Source organism: Cinclus cinclus, chromosome 5, assembly GCF_963662255.1.
Source record: "Cinclus cinclus chromosome 5, bCinCin1.1, whole genome shotgun sequence".
Lineage (NCBI taxonomy): Eukaryota > Metazoa > Chordata > Aves > Passeriformes > Cinclidae > Cinclus > Cinclus cinclus.
This window is the reverse complement of record NC_085050.1, coordinates 54,749,821-54,764,686: the sequence shown is the minus strand read 5'-3', so window position 1 is coordinate 54,764,686 and position 14,866 is coordinate 54,749,821. Positions and strand designations below refer to the sequence as shown.

At 40.1% G+C, this 14,866-nt stretch overlaps 1 protein-coding gene across 2 annotated transcripts in view; it reads left to right on the top strand.

The window, feature by feature from the left end:
* The window catches only part of GRID2 (glutamate ionotropic receptor delta type subunit 2), a 680,288-nt gene that overhangs the window by 587,792 nt on the left and 77,630 nt on the right, over nt 1–14,866 (top strand). For both annotated transcript variants that reach the window (XM_062493839.1, XM_062493838.1), the window contains one exon: nt 2,558–2,753. In XM_062493839.1, coding sequence (XP_062349823.1) covers nt 2,558–2,753 — 196 coding nt within the window. The remainder of the gene's footprint in view (nt 1–2,557; nt 2,754–14,866) is intronic.

The window sequence follows — 14,866 nt, the reverse complement described above, 5'->3', positions numbered from 1 at the left end:
AATATAGTCTGGATATTTTCTTTCTCCTGTAGCAAGGGATCTCCCTTAGCCTCCTTCACCTTTCAAAAATTAAAGCAGGTGGCCTTGCAAGGGAATGGGCCAGCTTTCTCAGCACACTCTGACTTCTTTGGATCCAGTGATCCCAATCAATCCCTGCCTTTTCTGGTCAGGATTTACCTGACCATGTGCTGCTCGTTGTTCTTTGTCTTCTTGAACCCCGCCTTTAGTCACAAAGCCCTGGGAGACCTTGGTGAGGAAGAATGAGGCAATGCAGGCATTGAGCACCTCAGCTTTAGCTGTGACTGCTGTCCCCATCCACAGGGTCACTTCTTGTTCAGCCTTTCAGTTCTGCAAAAGCTGTTCTTGTTACATTTGAAATCCCTCGAGAGCATCCACTCCGACTGAGTATTTCTAATGCTACCCAGAGTTACTAGGAAATGTTTCTAAACTCCTCCTTTGAAGGTTGTCCATGTTTCTACCATCTATATATTGTTAGATGAGAGGAAGTTATTTTTTAAATACCTAGGGATTTTTTAGTAATTTCAAAGTGTAATAGATAACTGACTGCTTTCCCTGGAGAAGCCTACCTGGTGGCTATGTCTAGACGTCAGGACTGACCTTTAAAATTGTATTAATCCTTATTTCAATATGTTCATCAAACTCAAGCACATGACCTAAGTAGCTTACTTTTGTAATTCCCCTGACTGCCACTTTTTAAAATATTTACTGCTTTCCTTTTGCTCACTGGCTGTAAGGAGGTTTCACATTTTTGCTTATAGCTCAGCCATTTTATATTTAATCTTTCAGAACTCATAGGTGCTTATCTGAGTGTGATTTTTTTATTATTATTATTATTATTATTCAGTTGCAAACTAACCACAGTACTTATCATCCTGATTCCTTAGTCTACCAGAGTCTCATAATTTTCCTCAGAGAACAGGACATGCCTTGGTCCTCTGGTAGAAGACCAATACACTTGGTTTCAGGAAATGTTGCATGTAACCTCTCACCTCTGGTGATTTCATGTATGTACAGAGTCTTTGCAGGTTCCTCATTTAAAAAGAATGCAGTCTTGTTGGAGGAGGTGAGATGAATTGAGGGTTTTTAATACCATTAGTTATTTACTCCTCGCAATTACATTTATCCCTTCCTTATAATTACTATATGTTATCTGACTGGAATTTAGCTCTTGGTCAATGTTTTACTAAGCCTATATGTCTAAACTTCTAAAGGATTTCTTTTTCACTTCACTAACATCTAAACCCTTGCCATTGATCTCTATTGATTTCTTCCTTTCCTGCTTTCTGTTTTGTTCATGGCATACAAACCCTGCGAGGCGTCATTACTGTTTTCTTCAGTGCCATCCTTGCAACACTGAAGGATTTCATTTTTTCCAGCCCACATCCCATAGAGTCATTTTCAGTAGCTGATTAGCCTTCATATTTACATTTTTTTTAAAATACAGCTTGGAATTTGATGAGTTTCCTACATTGCTATTTGCATTTTCTGTGTCTGCAATAAGCTTTCACAATTTGCTATTGCTTTCTTTAAGACAGCATTGAGCTCCTTGATTGTCCTTATGTGTCATCCACTAGGTTTGTGCAGTTTATACACAGTTAATTTGTGCTGGGAAAGCTCTAATGGGGTTTAAGCAGTAGACATATTGCAGTAGTTACTTTGAAATTTTAATGAGTGCCATTAAAGAATCAAAGGTACGGGAGGACAATTCTACAGGAAAGGAAAATAAAGAACAAGAGGTAAGGAAACTTTCAGTGGTTCTAATATACAGTTTTTAAGTTCAAAGCAAATTTGGTTGACCAAACCCCATTTGGGATGCTTCAGGAACTTCTGAAATGGTTTATTTTGTTTGGTTTATAGAGAAGGGTAACAGATAACTAGATAACAGGCAACTGATAGATAACAGGTAAAGCAGAACAAATTTATTAAACTAAATAACATGAACTGTAATAACATGAAAGTACGATGAAAAAGCAGTTCATGAAAGTAGTAGCACAACAGAAGTAGTCTTATTGCTGAAAATAATACAGGTTGTGACCTTTGAGATGGACACACAGTTTGGTGCAGGAACACCCCCACCAAGCTGCCCTACACAGTATAACCCAGGAGCACACAGAGGTGCTCAGCCCAGGTTGTCTGGGCTGGATTTCATGAGTTCTGGTGCTGCCACCAGCTCCCCACAGCAGGGTGTGTGTTTGCACTGTAGGTGGATACCCAACTTCTGTACGATTGCAACACTCCCTGCTCAAAGGAGCTTGGCATGTCCCAGTATCCTCTCAATCCTTCTGTTCTTTTATCATCCATTTTCACTTTTTCCACCCCTTCCTTTCTCTTTATATTCCTCTTTGTGTCTTAAATAATAAAAACAAATTTTCAGTCCTGCTTTATCTTCTAAGCAAAAAAGGGAAAAAAGCCCAACAGAGGAAAGTGCCGTGACATCTGTCTTCCTCTGCGTTGGCTTTTGTTTGCCTGCAGCTCCTTCCTCTTGAAAATGTGGATTAAAGTCTCCCATGTCTCTTTTTCTTCCCCAACAATTAAGGTCTCTCCAGGATCTCTCAAGGCAGACAGATATTCCTTATGGCACTGTCCTGGACTCAGCAGTGTACGAGCACGTGCGAGTGAAAGGGATGAACCCCTTCGAGAGAGACAGCATGTATTCCCAGATGTGGCGCATGATCAACAGGAGCAATGGCTCAGAGAACAACGTCCTGGAGTCCACTGCAGGCATTCAGAAGGTACTGGCACGCTTCCCTTATGCTTCCCATTGGAGATGCCATGTGTTACGCCATGTTTGCTTAGCTGCTGCTGCTAACTAAAAGACATGCATTTGCACCCAGGCCTGGAAATGCCTGGAATCAGTTTCTGAAAGCCCACTGCACTGGCATGGAGGATTGGGACTTCTCAGGTTTGTGGCATGCAGTAGCATTTTAATCTGTAAGTACCTAGACTGTTTGCTCCAAAAAGTATTTACAGGCGTTTTTATAGGAGATAGCTGCATTTGTAAGGGTGCAAAATGAGAATAGGAACACTGGACTCCGAACCCCAGAATACAGGACATTGATTGTCTTTATTTGTAGTCTCCTGACACTGAAAACCCTGGCTTTCTGTTGTAGCTCTGGGTCGTGTTTGTTTTGGGAGAGGAAGGCCGGAATGTATGATTTGACTTTTAGAAGAGTCTCACAAACACATTCTGTAATAGGTTTAGCAGTGGAAAAGCACTTGAGAGCTCTTTGTAGACACATTTGTGAATGCAATAGTTTACTCCCAAATTCTGGCTGACAGCTGCAGCTTTTAGAAACACCAGTCCATGAAAGGACTCCATATAATAGTCAATACAGGTTAATGAGTGGCTGTATATAAGTTTTTCCCATACAATACTATTTTATCTTTATATTCAGACTTCTAAATCAAATCAAAGAAATATCATATTTTGTTGACTATTTTAAACTTCAATAGGTGACGGTTTCTTACAGAAAATGTAAATGCATTGTATGTTCACATTGTTACAATCTAAATTTTAGAGACTTCTGAAAATCCAGATGAACTCTGCTTTTTTGTCTCCACCAAAATCCATTGGCAGGAAAACCTGACATTTCTAATGTTCTCACTCTAGGTAATAATAAGAGAAAAGAGTATGTTAAGAAGAATGATGAAATCGCTGGTGAGCTCTTGTTAATAAAAGAACTGAAAAATAACAAAGATTATTTGGCATTTTAAAAATCCCCAGTCCAACCTGTGAATAACCAATATGATATTTTCTCCTCTGAAGGACTAAACAGCATAAAAGAAGAGGCAGGAGAGGTCCTGGGGAATGGCACTTTTGAAACCCTTTTAGATAAAGTCATAAGCTGAAAGAGCAAGGCAAAAAAGGTCTGAAGATTTATTGGTTAGAGGAAATTGCTTTTTTTGAGAGAACATATTTTAGCTCAGTTGGTAAGTGGCTGATAAAGCTGGGATTTGCCTTTTGTATATATCAAAAAAACCCAAAACTAAGAACCTTCCTTCCTTCTAGTTTCCCTTCCTAAGTTATAAAATGAGTTTCAGAAGGATGAAAAACCAGAGTACATCAAACACAGCTGTGCTCTCTAACAGCTTTTAGCTTGAAAAACCAAACAAATGGCATATTCTGCTGGCAGGTAATTCCAGATTATAGCCATTGAATTTTCATTCCTTGAAACATGACAGTTGCTGTCCTAAGACCTACAAAACCAGAAGCATCCAAGTTCTTAATTTCCCACGCTTTTGCTTCCCAGGAATAGGGAAATGATGATGTCAAAAAGCTAAGTTGTGTCAAATGAGCAAGCCAACCACCCTCCAGTTTTAAAAAATCAGAGTTCTGAAGCCTAGAAATTCACATCTACCTGTGGCTGCACAGTTTCTCCCCTTCCTTCAATTTACAGGGAGAAATGACACAGAAGAAGATTATTTGCCAGCTGCTGTTCACCAGAAGCTTTTGGGAAGTTGTAGTTGGCCTGCTCGGGGAGAAAGCTGCATGAAGAAAGTGGTGCTAATAGCTAATCTTAGGCAAGGAAAACAAGTATTTTTAAAAGTATCTGATAAAAATCAGAGATTACAGTCTCCGTAACACATTTCAAAAATTGAAAACATTTCAGAAACAATTCATGGGTCCCCTTGGCCTATTTATATGCTTCATAATGCTCCTGAGGGCCTTTAATGAATTTAACTGGCCACATCAGAGCTATTAACCTGATTATAACCCTGGGCAAGATATACCAACAGGTCTTCCTCTGTGCCTCATTTTGTTTCCCGCATTCATCAGCACTAAAGTGTGACTGAAGAGCAGTTTGTCCAGGCGTCACCTCAGCAGACCTTCCTGGAGTGCCAGGTGAGACAGCAGAAACTCAATGAGTGCTCCAAACAGCCCCAGACAGGGAAAGGGACTTCCACTCAGCTGAGCAATGACCCTGAAGGGATGGGGATAGCAGGGAGCATCACGGGAGAGAGGTGTGCAGGGATGCAGTGGGCACTCCCTTCTTTAACAACATCCCTTGCTGCACCACCTCATGAGGTTTGCAAGGAGCCTTCACAAAAGACACTTCTCAAAATATTTTTGTAAAATCCTAAAAGTTCTTTAGTTCTGTGTTGCTTTTATTCTGACAACTCCAGTGGAGCTGGCACTATTTTATTGTAAGGAAAGTAGCAGTCTAATGCTAATGTATATATAAACAGGGGGAAGAGGAGAGAGGCCAACCACTGATTCACTCAGCACCTCACCCCTCTCACTCAGCAGGACTGTCTGCCTGCTGTACCAGTGTCTGTGTGGGGAGTGGCACCTGTGGGAGTGCGAATACAATACAGCCAAATGACAGTGATTGCACAGTCCCACTTTAAATCAAGCATTCTGCTGCTTTGACCTGCTTTTCCTGGCAGGAGGGAAGGGCAGGCAAGAGAAATAAGATGGGAAGATGATGCCATTGTAGGTTTTCAGGTTTTGATATTTATTGGTCCTGTTCCTCTCATAAATCAGGTGCATACTGTGTGTGCTCCTGTTCCATCCATAGTGAACAGCTATAAATACCACAGGTCCAGCTAGAGAGCAGCTGGATAGATTTACCCTGAAGAGAGAGCAGTTTTAAATACCTCAAACAGGAGACAGCCTAAAAAGCGCAGGCACTTTAGATATTTTCTTCCACTTATTGTCTCTTCCTGTCTCAAAAGGCAGCAAAAAGCTGTTGAAGGTCTGAATTTAAGGTGGGGAAGCACTCAGTGGTTTGTCTTCCCTCACTGTCAAATCAAAATGGATGGGGAGGTAGCTGTATTTTTATATAAGGCTGGATTATTCTGGAGAACATTCACTGTTATCTTCCCTTTTTCTTTATTATTCCTAAGTGTTTCATGTGTCTCAAATTGGTTTTCCTTTTTTTTTGCATAGGTTATGAAATATGCATCTCATTCTGTCCTAGGAATCTCTCTTTTTGTGGAAGTTATTTATTCAGAGAGGATTTACAGAGGCCAAAGTCATGCCTGCTTAAACATTCATTGAGGACTCCAAGAAAAATCATTTAGGCTTAAAGATATCACATTACATACCTCTTTATGTCTTCTTAAAAAGCACATTACCCTGCTTAATCCTTTACAAGCACCACAGGCTTTCCTATCCTTGGAACTATTCCCATTTAAAATATAATGAAGCGCTTCTATTGTGCCCCTGTCTGCTCTTTCTTCCCTGGAGTATAATAGTGCCTAATGCCCTATCCTACCCACCTTGCTCCTCTGAACATGACACCATAGCCTACAGCCTCTTCATTTTTCTCAGTAGTACAGAGTAGAAAATTCCTTTCCCAGGCAGAATCTGAATGTGTTTGAAACCTCTTCTCTCTGTTTAACTACATCTGCAAAATATTTAGCTGCTAGGAAACTTGTGAATTATTGTCAGGTGAAATAAAGCTTCTGGATGGTACATTAAGAGAAACTCCTTGTAGGATCATAATACTTCCTTTTTGACTTGCCCACAGTATCAAAATGAATTTGGTCTTGAGATTCGGATTTTCTTGTGATCCTAATTGCAATACCAGTGGAAGCATGAGCCTGTTTGTTTTCTGTTTGGACACTGTGGATGTCACTTTTACCTTCCTGAAAATACTGTAATAGTAAAAATATTTATACATAGACCATAAGAAAGCTCTGATAAGGTTATTTGTATGGGGAAGAAATGAGTAATAACAATTTACAATTCTGTGCTAGCACGAATTGTTAATAACTGACCATGGCTTTGCTTAATTTGTTTACAGCAGTAGCAACATCACGAAGACTTGATGGGCCAAAAGCCCTCCTGAATTAATTAATTAATTATCCTGATACACTCACAAATTTGTCACTGGAATTGCCATTCTTGTGGCGGATTCAATGATTGCGCCTCAAAAAATCTAGTTAATGTATGGTAGTCCACCCATCTTTGTTGTGAGAATTTCTGGCTATGGAGTAGCCCAGTAAAAAGACATTGAAAACAAAAGAGAACCAAGGCAGACTTTTGGGATACTGGATGTTCACCATGACTCAGCAGTTTGGCCGTGGCTAGGAAAGGGATAGGAAGCAGAAGAGGTGAGAGCATATAAAAATGCTGGGACAGTTCTCCAGGATATCTCGGTTCATGACCAGGGGATCAGCTGCACTGTACAGCTGTTGGTTAGAAAACTAATTATCAACCCAGACACCAGTTCCCTGATTCCCCTCTGCCTCTGGAGCTGATGTTTCTTGGTCAGATGAGATGTTCTATGTCTGCTTTATGAGTAATAAGGTTGACAAGTACCCTTAAGACTTTGATGTGCTCAGTCCCACAGCTGAAGGTGCAGTTTGCCTGTTCTGTGATTACTGTCTCCTGCACAGTCCATGATTTGGAGCTGACAGGTGCCTTGGAGTACCAAAGGCACTGACTGCCCTTACTTTTTATTATCATGGATGATCTGTTTGTTTTTGGGTTTTTTGGGGTTTTTTTTCCCTATAATTCTGTGTGTCTTTACTGCCATATCTGGGGTTTTAAAAAAAACTTAGAGCAGTGATAAAAATTAGAATCCTGACCAGAAAGCACCACAAACACAGTGAGGTGTTACTTTCAGGCATTATCAAAAGGCTAATAGTTATCCGGGTTAGCTCAGGAGCTCAGTGTGTTTGGGAAGTACAATAACTGGTCTGTGACAGTTAACAGAGCACAGAGCAGATTCTGTGCATAGCTTTAAAAACTAAATGCAAAACTTTTCCTACCACCACACTTTCTCAGAATTCAGGGTATGTTTAACAAAAGGATTGCTCTCCCTCACCAACACTTTTATGAAGTCTGATATAACTTTGACTTTCTAAAGAGTTTTCACAGGTTTTATCTAGAGTAGAACACCTGTAAAAGTTATTTTCTGCAGAGTTGGGCTTTTTTCAAAAGAATGGGTAAGTCAAAATTTGAGGTAGCTTACATATCAAGAAATGGATCTACAATGGCATGTGTTCATTCAGCAACTAAGCAAGTCAACTATTGCTGTATTTCTTTGTCTCCAAAGTTTTCTGGAAGGTTTATCTGAGCTCATCTTCTCCTGTTTCATCTTACATGCTACTGAATGTATCCCACCATTTTTGCTCTTCCTGAAATGCCACCCAAGTTACTCCTGACTTGTGTTCAAAGGTCAGTCTGTGCACACCCGAGTCACTTTAACAACCTTAGATGTCTGACTAATGTCCTGCTGTGGTGCTGTGCCATTCTACCTTCCATGTAGAGGGAAGGTAGAACGCCTTTGCTTTCTTTCTGTCTCTCTCTCTCTCTCTCTCATATCTCTCAGGTTTTTTTGGAGAACTTTCAAGAACTGTTCTGAAATTTTTGTAGGCCATCCTACATCCAGGACCATAGACTTTTCTGTCTACAGCTTCTCCCTTTCCCTGTTAAGTCCAAACAAATTGGCTCCACAGAAACAAGTTGAAGTTTCACTTCTCTTGGGCTGAGCTTCTGTCATCCGAAATAGAATCTGTGTGCTTTCCTTACTGTCTGTTCATGTCTGACCACTAACTTAGTTCAACCTAAAGTCTGCAGAAGCTGACTTCATTATCTTAAATTTTCTTTCTATTGCTGGTGTGTCCAGTTAAGTCTCGCCAATTTACTTTCCATACCATGTCTATGATTTACCTATACGACCTCCAGCCTGTCACTTCAGTAGTTTCTATTGTTATTTTCTGGGGCTTCTATAAAGAATTCTTTTTGCATTTAGTTTCATTGAAAATGCTCCAGGGTTGAAAAAAAAAAGAATTTGCCTTGACTTTCAAGGCCTTTCATAGTGAATTCTGACTCTCCCTGCAGCTTTCTCATTTCTGAATTGGAAATCATTTGTGTGAGCTTCCAGTGCAACTCCTATTTCAAGAAAAATATCTTTGTGCTTTCTCTAAGGACCCTTCTGTAAGGTATGTTTTCCCTCAAGACAGTAGTCGTGTCTTTCCTTCAAACTCCTTAACACTCCCCTTTGTTATTACTCTAACAAAAACCTTGACAAACAGGTCTCTGGTGTGCTATGATCACTACCCATCAGCTGAGCAGCTCTGTTTTGTTGCTTCTTTATGCTCTTCCCCTCCCTTTGGTTTATTTTATTGTGCCAAATCAGCGGGGAGAGAGGAACACACATGATAATCATATAAACATTGGCATAGATGGGATGTGGGGGAAACCATAGAACTGCTGAACCCCAGAATGAACTAAATTAATGAGCACCACCATTATCAGATGAACACTATTTCTCAAAAAACAGCCTCTCTGTGCCTGACCTTTCAGCCTTCATCCTCAAAGGACAGCTATAGCCTAACCTCAAAAGACGAGCTTGGGAACTAAAAGTTCTTAACAGTCTGATACAATATAAAAAAATAGGGGTAAAATAAGATTTTATTGGGCAATTTCTCCTTGTTATTTCTCAATTTCTCCAGATTCAATGGTACCAGCTACGTATTTCTCTTGAATGTTCTCATTGATTAACAACATCATTGCATTCATCTCAAAAGCAGTTTTCTAATATTGAAGTTTTCTGCTTGTTTTCAGATGCTTGTTTGCCTGAAAACTTGGTTATTAAGGGCTCTCCCGACAGATATATCCTATCTTCTGTTCAAAGATAATTCTCTCTTGAAACCTTGTTTCACCTTGATCTGTCAATGGCTATAAATATACTCTCATCATGTGTAACTTGAGGTGTCTGGTTTAGGTGTCCACATTTCTTTCCTTGCTGTTGTAAACAGGCAATTTTCTTCTCTGGAGAGTGGACAGGAGTGCCTAAGATTGAAACCTATTTTCCTTGGTGGCTTATTTTGTACAGTACCTACCAAACAAACCAAGTTCATATTCCATGACTAGAAATGGCAATAAAAATAAGAAACAGCAAAATATACTCTGAGGAACTAATTTTGCTTCAATCCTGTAGAATTACGTTTTGCAGAGTGCCAAGTCCAGACTTTTCAGCTGAAGAAAGGATAGATGACAGCCCTTTGAGGAGTGAGCATGGATGGAGGAATGGGCCCCTTCATTCTGATGGCCAATGCTAAGCTCAGTGCTTCACACCTTAGCCTGTGTCTAATCCCGCAGTCATCTTTTTTAGGGCAAAACAGTCCAGGGAGGAAAACTGATTCCTTTGTGAGTGGAGATTTCAGTGGATGCTTTTCTTATGTGGAACTGGGCTAATTAGGATGGACTCACAACATCCGGAGTGCATCCTTGTGCTGATGGCAGGAGCACAGCTCTGTAGGAGTGTAGGGCCAGCTGCCACTATCAAGCCCAGGGTGCACTGCCGGCCATTTGGTCTAAAATAATCCTCAGGCAAAAAGTAGAACTTTTTGTGTGTTTGTAGAATTAATTGTGTGTGAAATAGCCCCCAGTCTCCAGCTCTTGAGATAACAACTAGGAGTTTGGGTTTTTGTTTTGTTTTTGGTTGGTTGGTTGGGGTTTTTGTTATTTCTGGGAACTTTGGGTGTGTCTGATAGTTAGGGAAGGTGGGAGCAGGACACTCTGATGTTAAGCGTACCTCGACCACCACTTGTGGAGTAACTGCTCGTGGCTACCTGTGTGAGGACTTTGTATCTTTTAGTGCCTTTTTCTGGTGCTGAGCACTTTGGGAACTGCTGCCAGACTGGTACCTATCTCCATTTGTTTCCATGGCCCTATCACATCTGAATACCATAATCCCAAGCATTATATATGGCAGACTTGAAATTTCTGAATAGCTAAGCATCATGAATGCTGCTTTCATTAGCACTGGCAGATGATTAATTGTAGAAATTCTGAGTTCTGTCCTGAAGCTGGGATTTTTAAAGGATCAAACATTTTGGAAGGTATCAGGAAGTAAGAAAACTGACAATTAGGAAATAATTTAAGAAAAGGGGTGCATTTTCAGTCAGTGGTTGCGAAAGCTGGGCATGATTATGAGAGGATAATGCTCACAGGATTTTTTTTTTTTTTTTTTGCTAGTATTATTTGTTACCTAATTTTTCTGAGCTGGTCACCCTCTCTTGGGGAGTCACCTGTTAGAAAGGATGGTATAAACAGAAAAGAATGCTGAACCCACCCCTACAAATGAGTAGCTTATTCTGTGCATATTTACATCTAACAGAGCAATACTGTTGTCACAGTCTATAAAAGAAAAGGTTTGTGAGTATTTAGTAGGTGATGAGTGCATTTATTATGCATTAGCATGGGAGAGGTCTGAAAGAGAAACAGTTCTCCTGGGTGCTGCTCCAAACCATCTCCTGAGTAACACACAGGATTTATTAAAGAGCATGAGACTGGAAATGTCTTCACAGATATATTTGTGGCAAAATGGAAGTTCTACTGCATGTTGTTCTGCTAATTAAAGCCAAAGTTTATCTGCTGTAGGGTCCAGGAAGGGTTTGGGAGATGCAGATTCTTGGGGGCAGAAAGATACTGAGGGGTCAGTTCTTTAAGGTCTCAGCTGTCCTTTAAGGTCTCAGCTGTTATTTGGGCCCTGCTGTTAGAGTGATGTTGGTTCTGGTGTGGCATCTTACAGTGAAAACAAACTGGATATACATAATGTAAAAGCAATGCAACAAAACCTTTGCTGGATAATAAATGTTTGTAACTTTTTCCAACCCATATATCTAACTCTAATACTGTTGCTAACATTTTATATGCTCCCTTCCCAGGCTCTTCAATCTATGGCATTGCCTCGGCAAAAAAGGTTATGACCAACAGCTTTAAATGACAAAAAACTGTATGATGAGGGATGAGCAAGATGTGCTGAGGTGCCTCAGTGCAGTGAACCTCCTCCTGTGTCAGCAGGTTGTGGAGGGAGATTCCCTTCTTTGGATTTTTGAGTAGAGTGTGCATTGCTTTTTATTAAACCAAAGGGACTGCTGATGGCAGCTACAAACTCCCATGCATGTTTTCCTAGTCCAGTCACATCAGACATGGGTCGTGTCTGTGCAACCTTGCAGGGAAGCAAAGCCTGGGATGAGCAAAATGTCCTGCTTGAAGTTATTCTTTTACTTCTTGCAGACATTTACGGGGGCGGGGGGGGGGGGGGGGAGGGGGGAGGAGTAACAAAATATTTGAATTTGTGCAGTTTAACAGCCACTCATTTTCGTTTGTGCCTAAATGTAGTTCCAGATCCCTTTTTTAAAAGCATCAGCAGAAAATTTCTGTCCAAAATTGCTGCATCATTTTACATTCTTGTTATCCTAAGAAAGAAAAACTCTACAAAATGCCTGACAAAGAAGAGAAGTTTGCCATTTGGAGCACTCTTGTTTGGCTACAGGGGACACATAAGTTACCAGGCATCTGTTATTCTGGTCCTGTGAGGTCTTATTTCTCCATTTTATCTCCATTAACTTAGTGCTCTTCCTGCAGAGGTTCTGTAACATTTCTAGGTTCATGAAGATTAATAACACCACCCTCCCAGGAGTGTCTGGGGACTACACAGACTCCTACGCAGCTCAGGCAAGCTCTGCTTGTTCTTTTCCTCCTGAATTCTCACTTCACTTTGTTTCCTTCCTCTTACTTTTTCATTTGCCTGCTTTTTGACCCTTTGTCCCTTCTGTTTGGATAGCAGCTACTCCAACTTTCCCCCAGCTCTCCAATTCCTTTCTTCTTCCCACCTTTCACCTCTCCACAGTGTTACACATCCCCTTTGTTATCTCCATCGGTTTACAATGGTTCTCTATTGATCTGTGCAACAATTTTCCTTTGCAATCAGCCCAAGCATTCCCAAACTTACTTTGAAGCCCAGTTGCAGGCTTGTAGCCAAGGTGGGCTGCTCTGGGGATGTATCACACACAGAGGAGGGAAATGCAGACTCTGCCTCATGATCAATAGATGGAGGCAGGAGAGCACACTCTTGCTCCAGGCACAGAACTTGGTTGCGTATTCGCTTTCTTGCTTAAATGTTTCCAGCTATCATTTTTGTTCATTAACATATTTTAATAATACCCAAATACTTTGTGATGCATTAACAAATGCAAATGATGGGATTGAATACCAGGTTGTTTAAAGGATATATGCAACACAAAAGAGAGATTAATAGTAATAATGAGAAAAAGTGCATTTTATACATCCCCTATGTTCCAGCCTTAAAGCATGACTTTGTGAGGCTGCAAGTCTAAAATCATGAGAGTAACATAAGAGGTAACAGAGGGATCTTGTCTCATGTTTTTGGAGCTGCTTAACCAATCATTCATAAAACAGTTTTGATAGCGTTAGGTAATTTCTGTTTAACAGCTTGTTACTAAACAAACAAAGTGTCTGTTCTGGAGACCAGCAAATATAATTGCATTGAGTAGATCTGTAGGAAGTCTTCACTGTAAGACACTTAACAGTTCCTCATTAAATTATTCAGAATTTTTTCCTTCTAATACTCTTACAGCTGGAAGTCATATAAAAATAAAGTGGATAGATGAGGACAGCCTGCATTGGCTCCAACAGCAATTTTTTTCAATACCATCCATGAATAGTCAATACATTAGTAAACATATTGGTAGGCAATGACATGCTAGTGGAGTAATAAGAATGGCGCAGGAAAATTAAATTAAAAACTAAAAAGCACTAGCAGAATACTTGGGAAAATCAATCTTTCTAGTCTCTAATGTGTATAAGTATCAAGCCTCTAAGTATCAGAAGATATAATTAAAACAGATTATTGTCCTTAAAGTCATCCTAGTCTCAAAACAGGACAGTTTAAGATACCATGGAGAAAAATAAAACACGAAAAGGCATAATTTTGTAAATACAAACGAGGAACTCTAGGCATCCCCAAAATGGTGGTTGTTTTACAAACTCTGGGTATCTGCTTCTAAATACCTGAATGCACTTGATTTCACATAGAAGTTTTACAGCCAGAGAGGTCTCTAATATCTAATCTGAAAACAGGTCTGGTCTGGGAGACAAGAGACCAAACAGTCTTTTGCTGCTGTAGGCTTTTATATATAAATAGGGAAATATTCTAAAAGAACTGCATTTTTTTGGAATATATAATTTTATTGATTCAATTAATTCAACTTCTTCATTTATTCACAGGGTTAGGAGGGAAAAGAACTTATGTTGTATATAAAGAGGGAGAGAGAAGAAAGAGGACCAGTTTGAAGCAGTTTGAAGCAGATCAGGTGCTCAAACTGGACAGTTGTGATACAAAAGTAATAGCTCAGAGGCATGCCAGAACCTATGATTAACTTTTTTGGGATTAAACCATACTCATTGCCAACAAAATCCTGAGGCTGGGATGTAGGGGGTTATTTCTTTAAAGGATAATTACAGTAAGCAGAAAGTCTCCTGTGCAGAAGTTGCCAGGCTGCACCATGGTCTGGTATAACGATGTGAGCAGAGGCTCTTGGGGACGCTTTGCTTTTCTGTCCTTACTGACAGGTAGGCAAGTGGGCTTTCCTGAAGTGTGTCAACTAAAACTAAAGCTAAACCTCTTCTGTTAAATAAGCAGAATGTATCCTTAGGCTGAGGAGTAGCTATAATTGGGATTTTTCCACCATTTTTTCTCTTTAGTTAAATTGCCATCAAGCCGTTTATGTCTCTTTGTATATGAATTAAGTGGCAGAGTTGTCCAGTTTGAAAATGTGACCGCAATAAATGAGTTTCTTTTCAAGAGCCAAGCTATGGGAGGAGAGGAGTAAGGAGCCATGTGGAATATTTTAAGAAGCGTTTTAACCAGACTGTAATCACATATCATTCTTCCATTATTTTGAATGAAATAACTGCTCTAGATAGGCTGCACAACTCCCCTCCTGAATTACAATGGCAGGAGAGAGTTGTTTACTATTCCCAGCTCTAAAGCTTTCCTGCTGCATGGGGGTTGATTGGTGCTTATGGCTGTTTGCAGAAGGGCTATTTAATCAAATAAAACAGAGCCCATTCCCCACT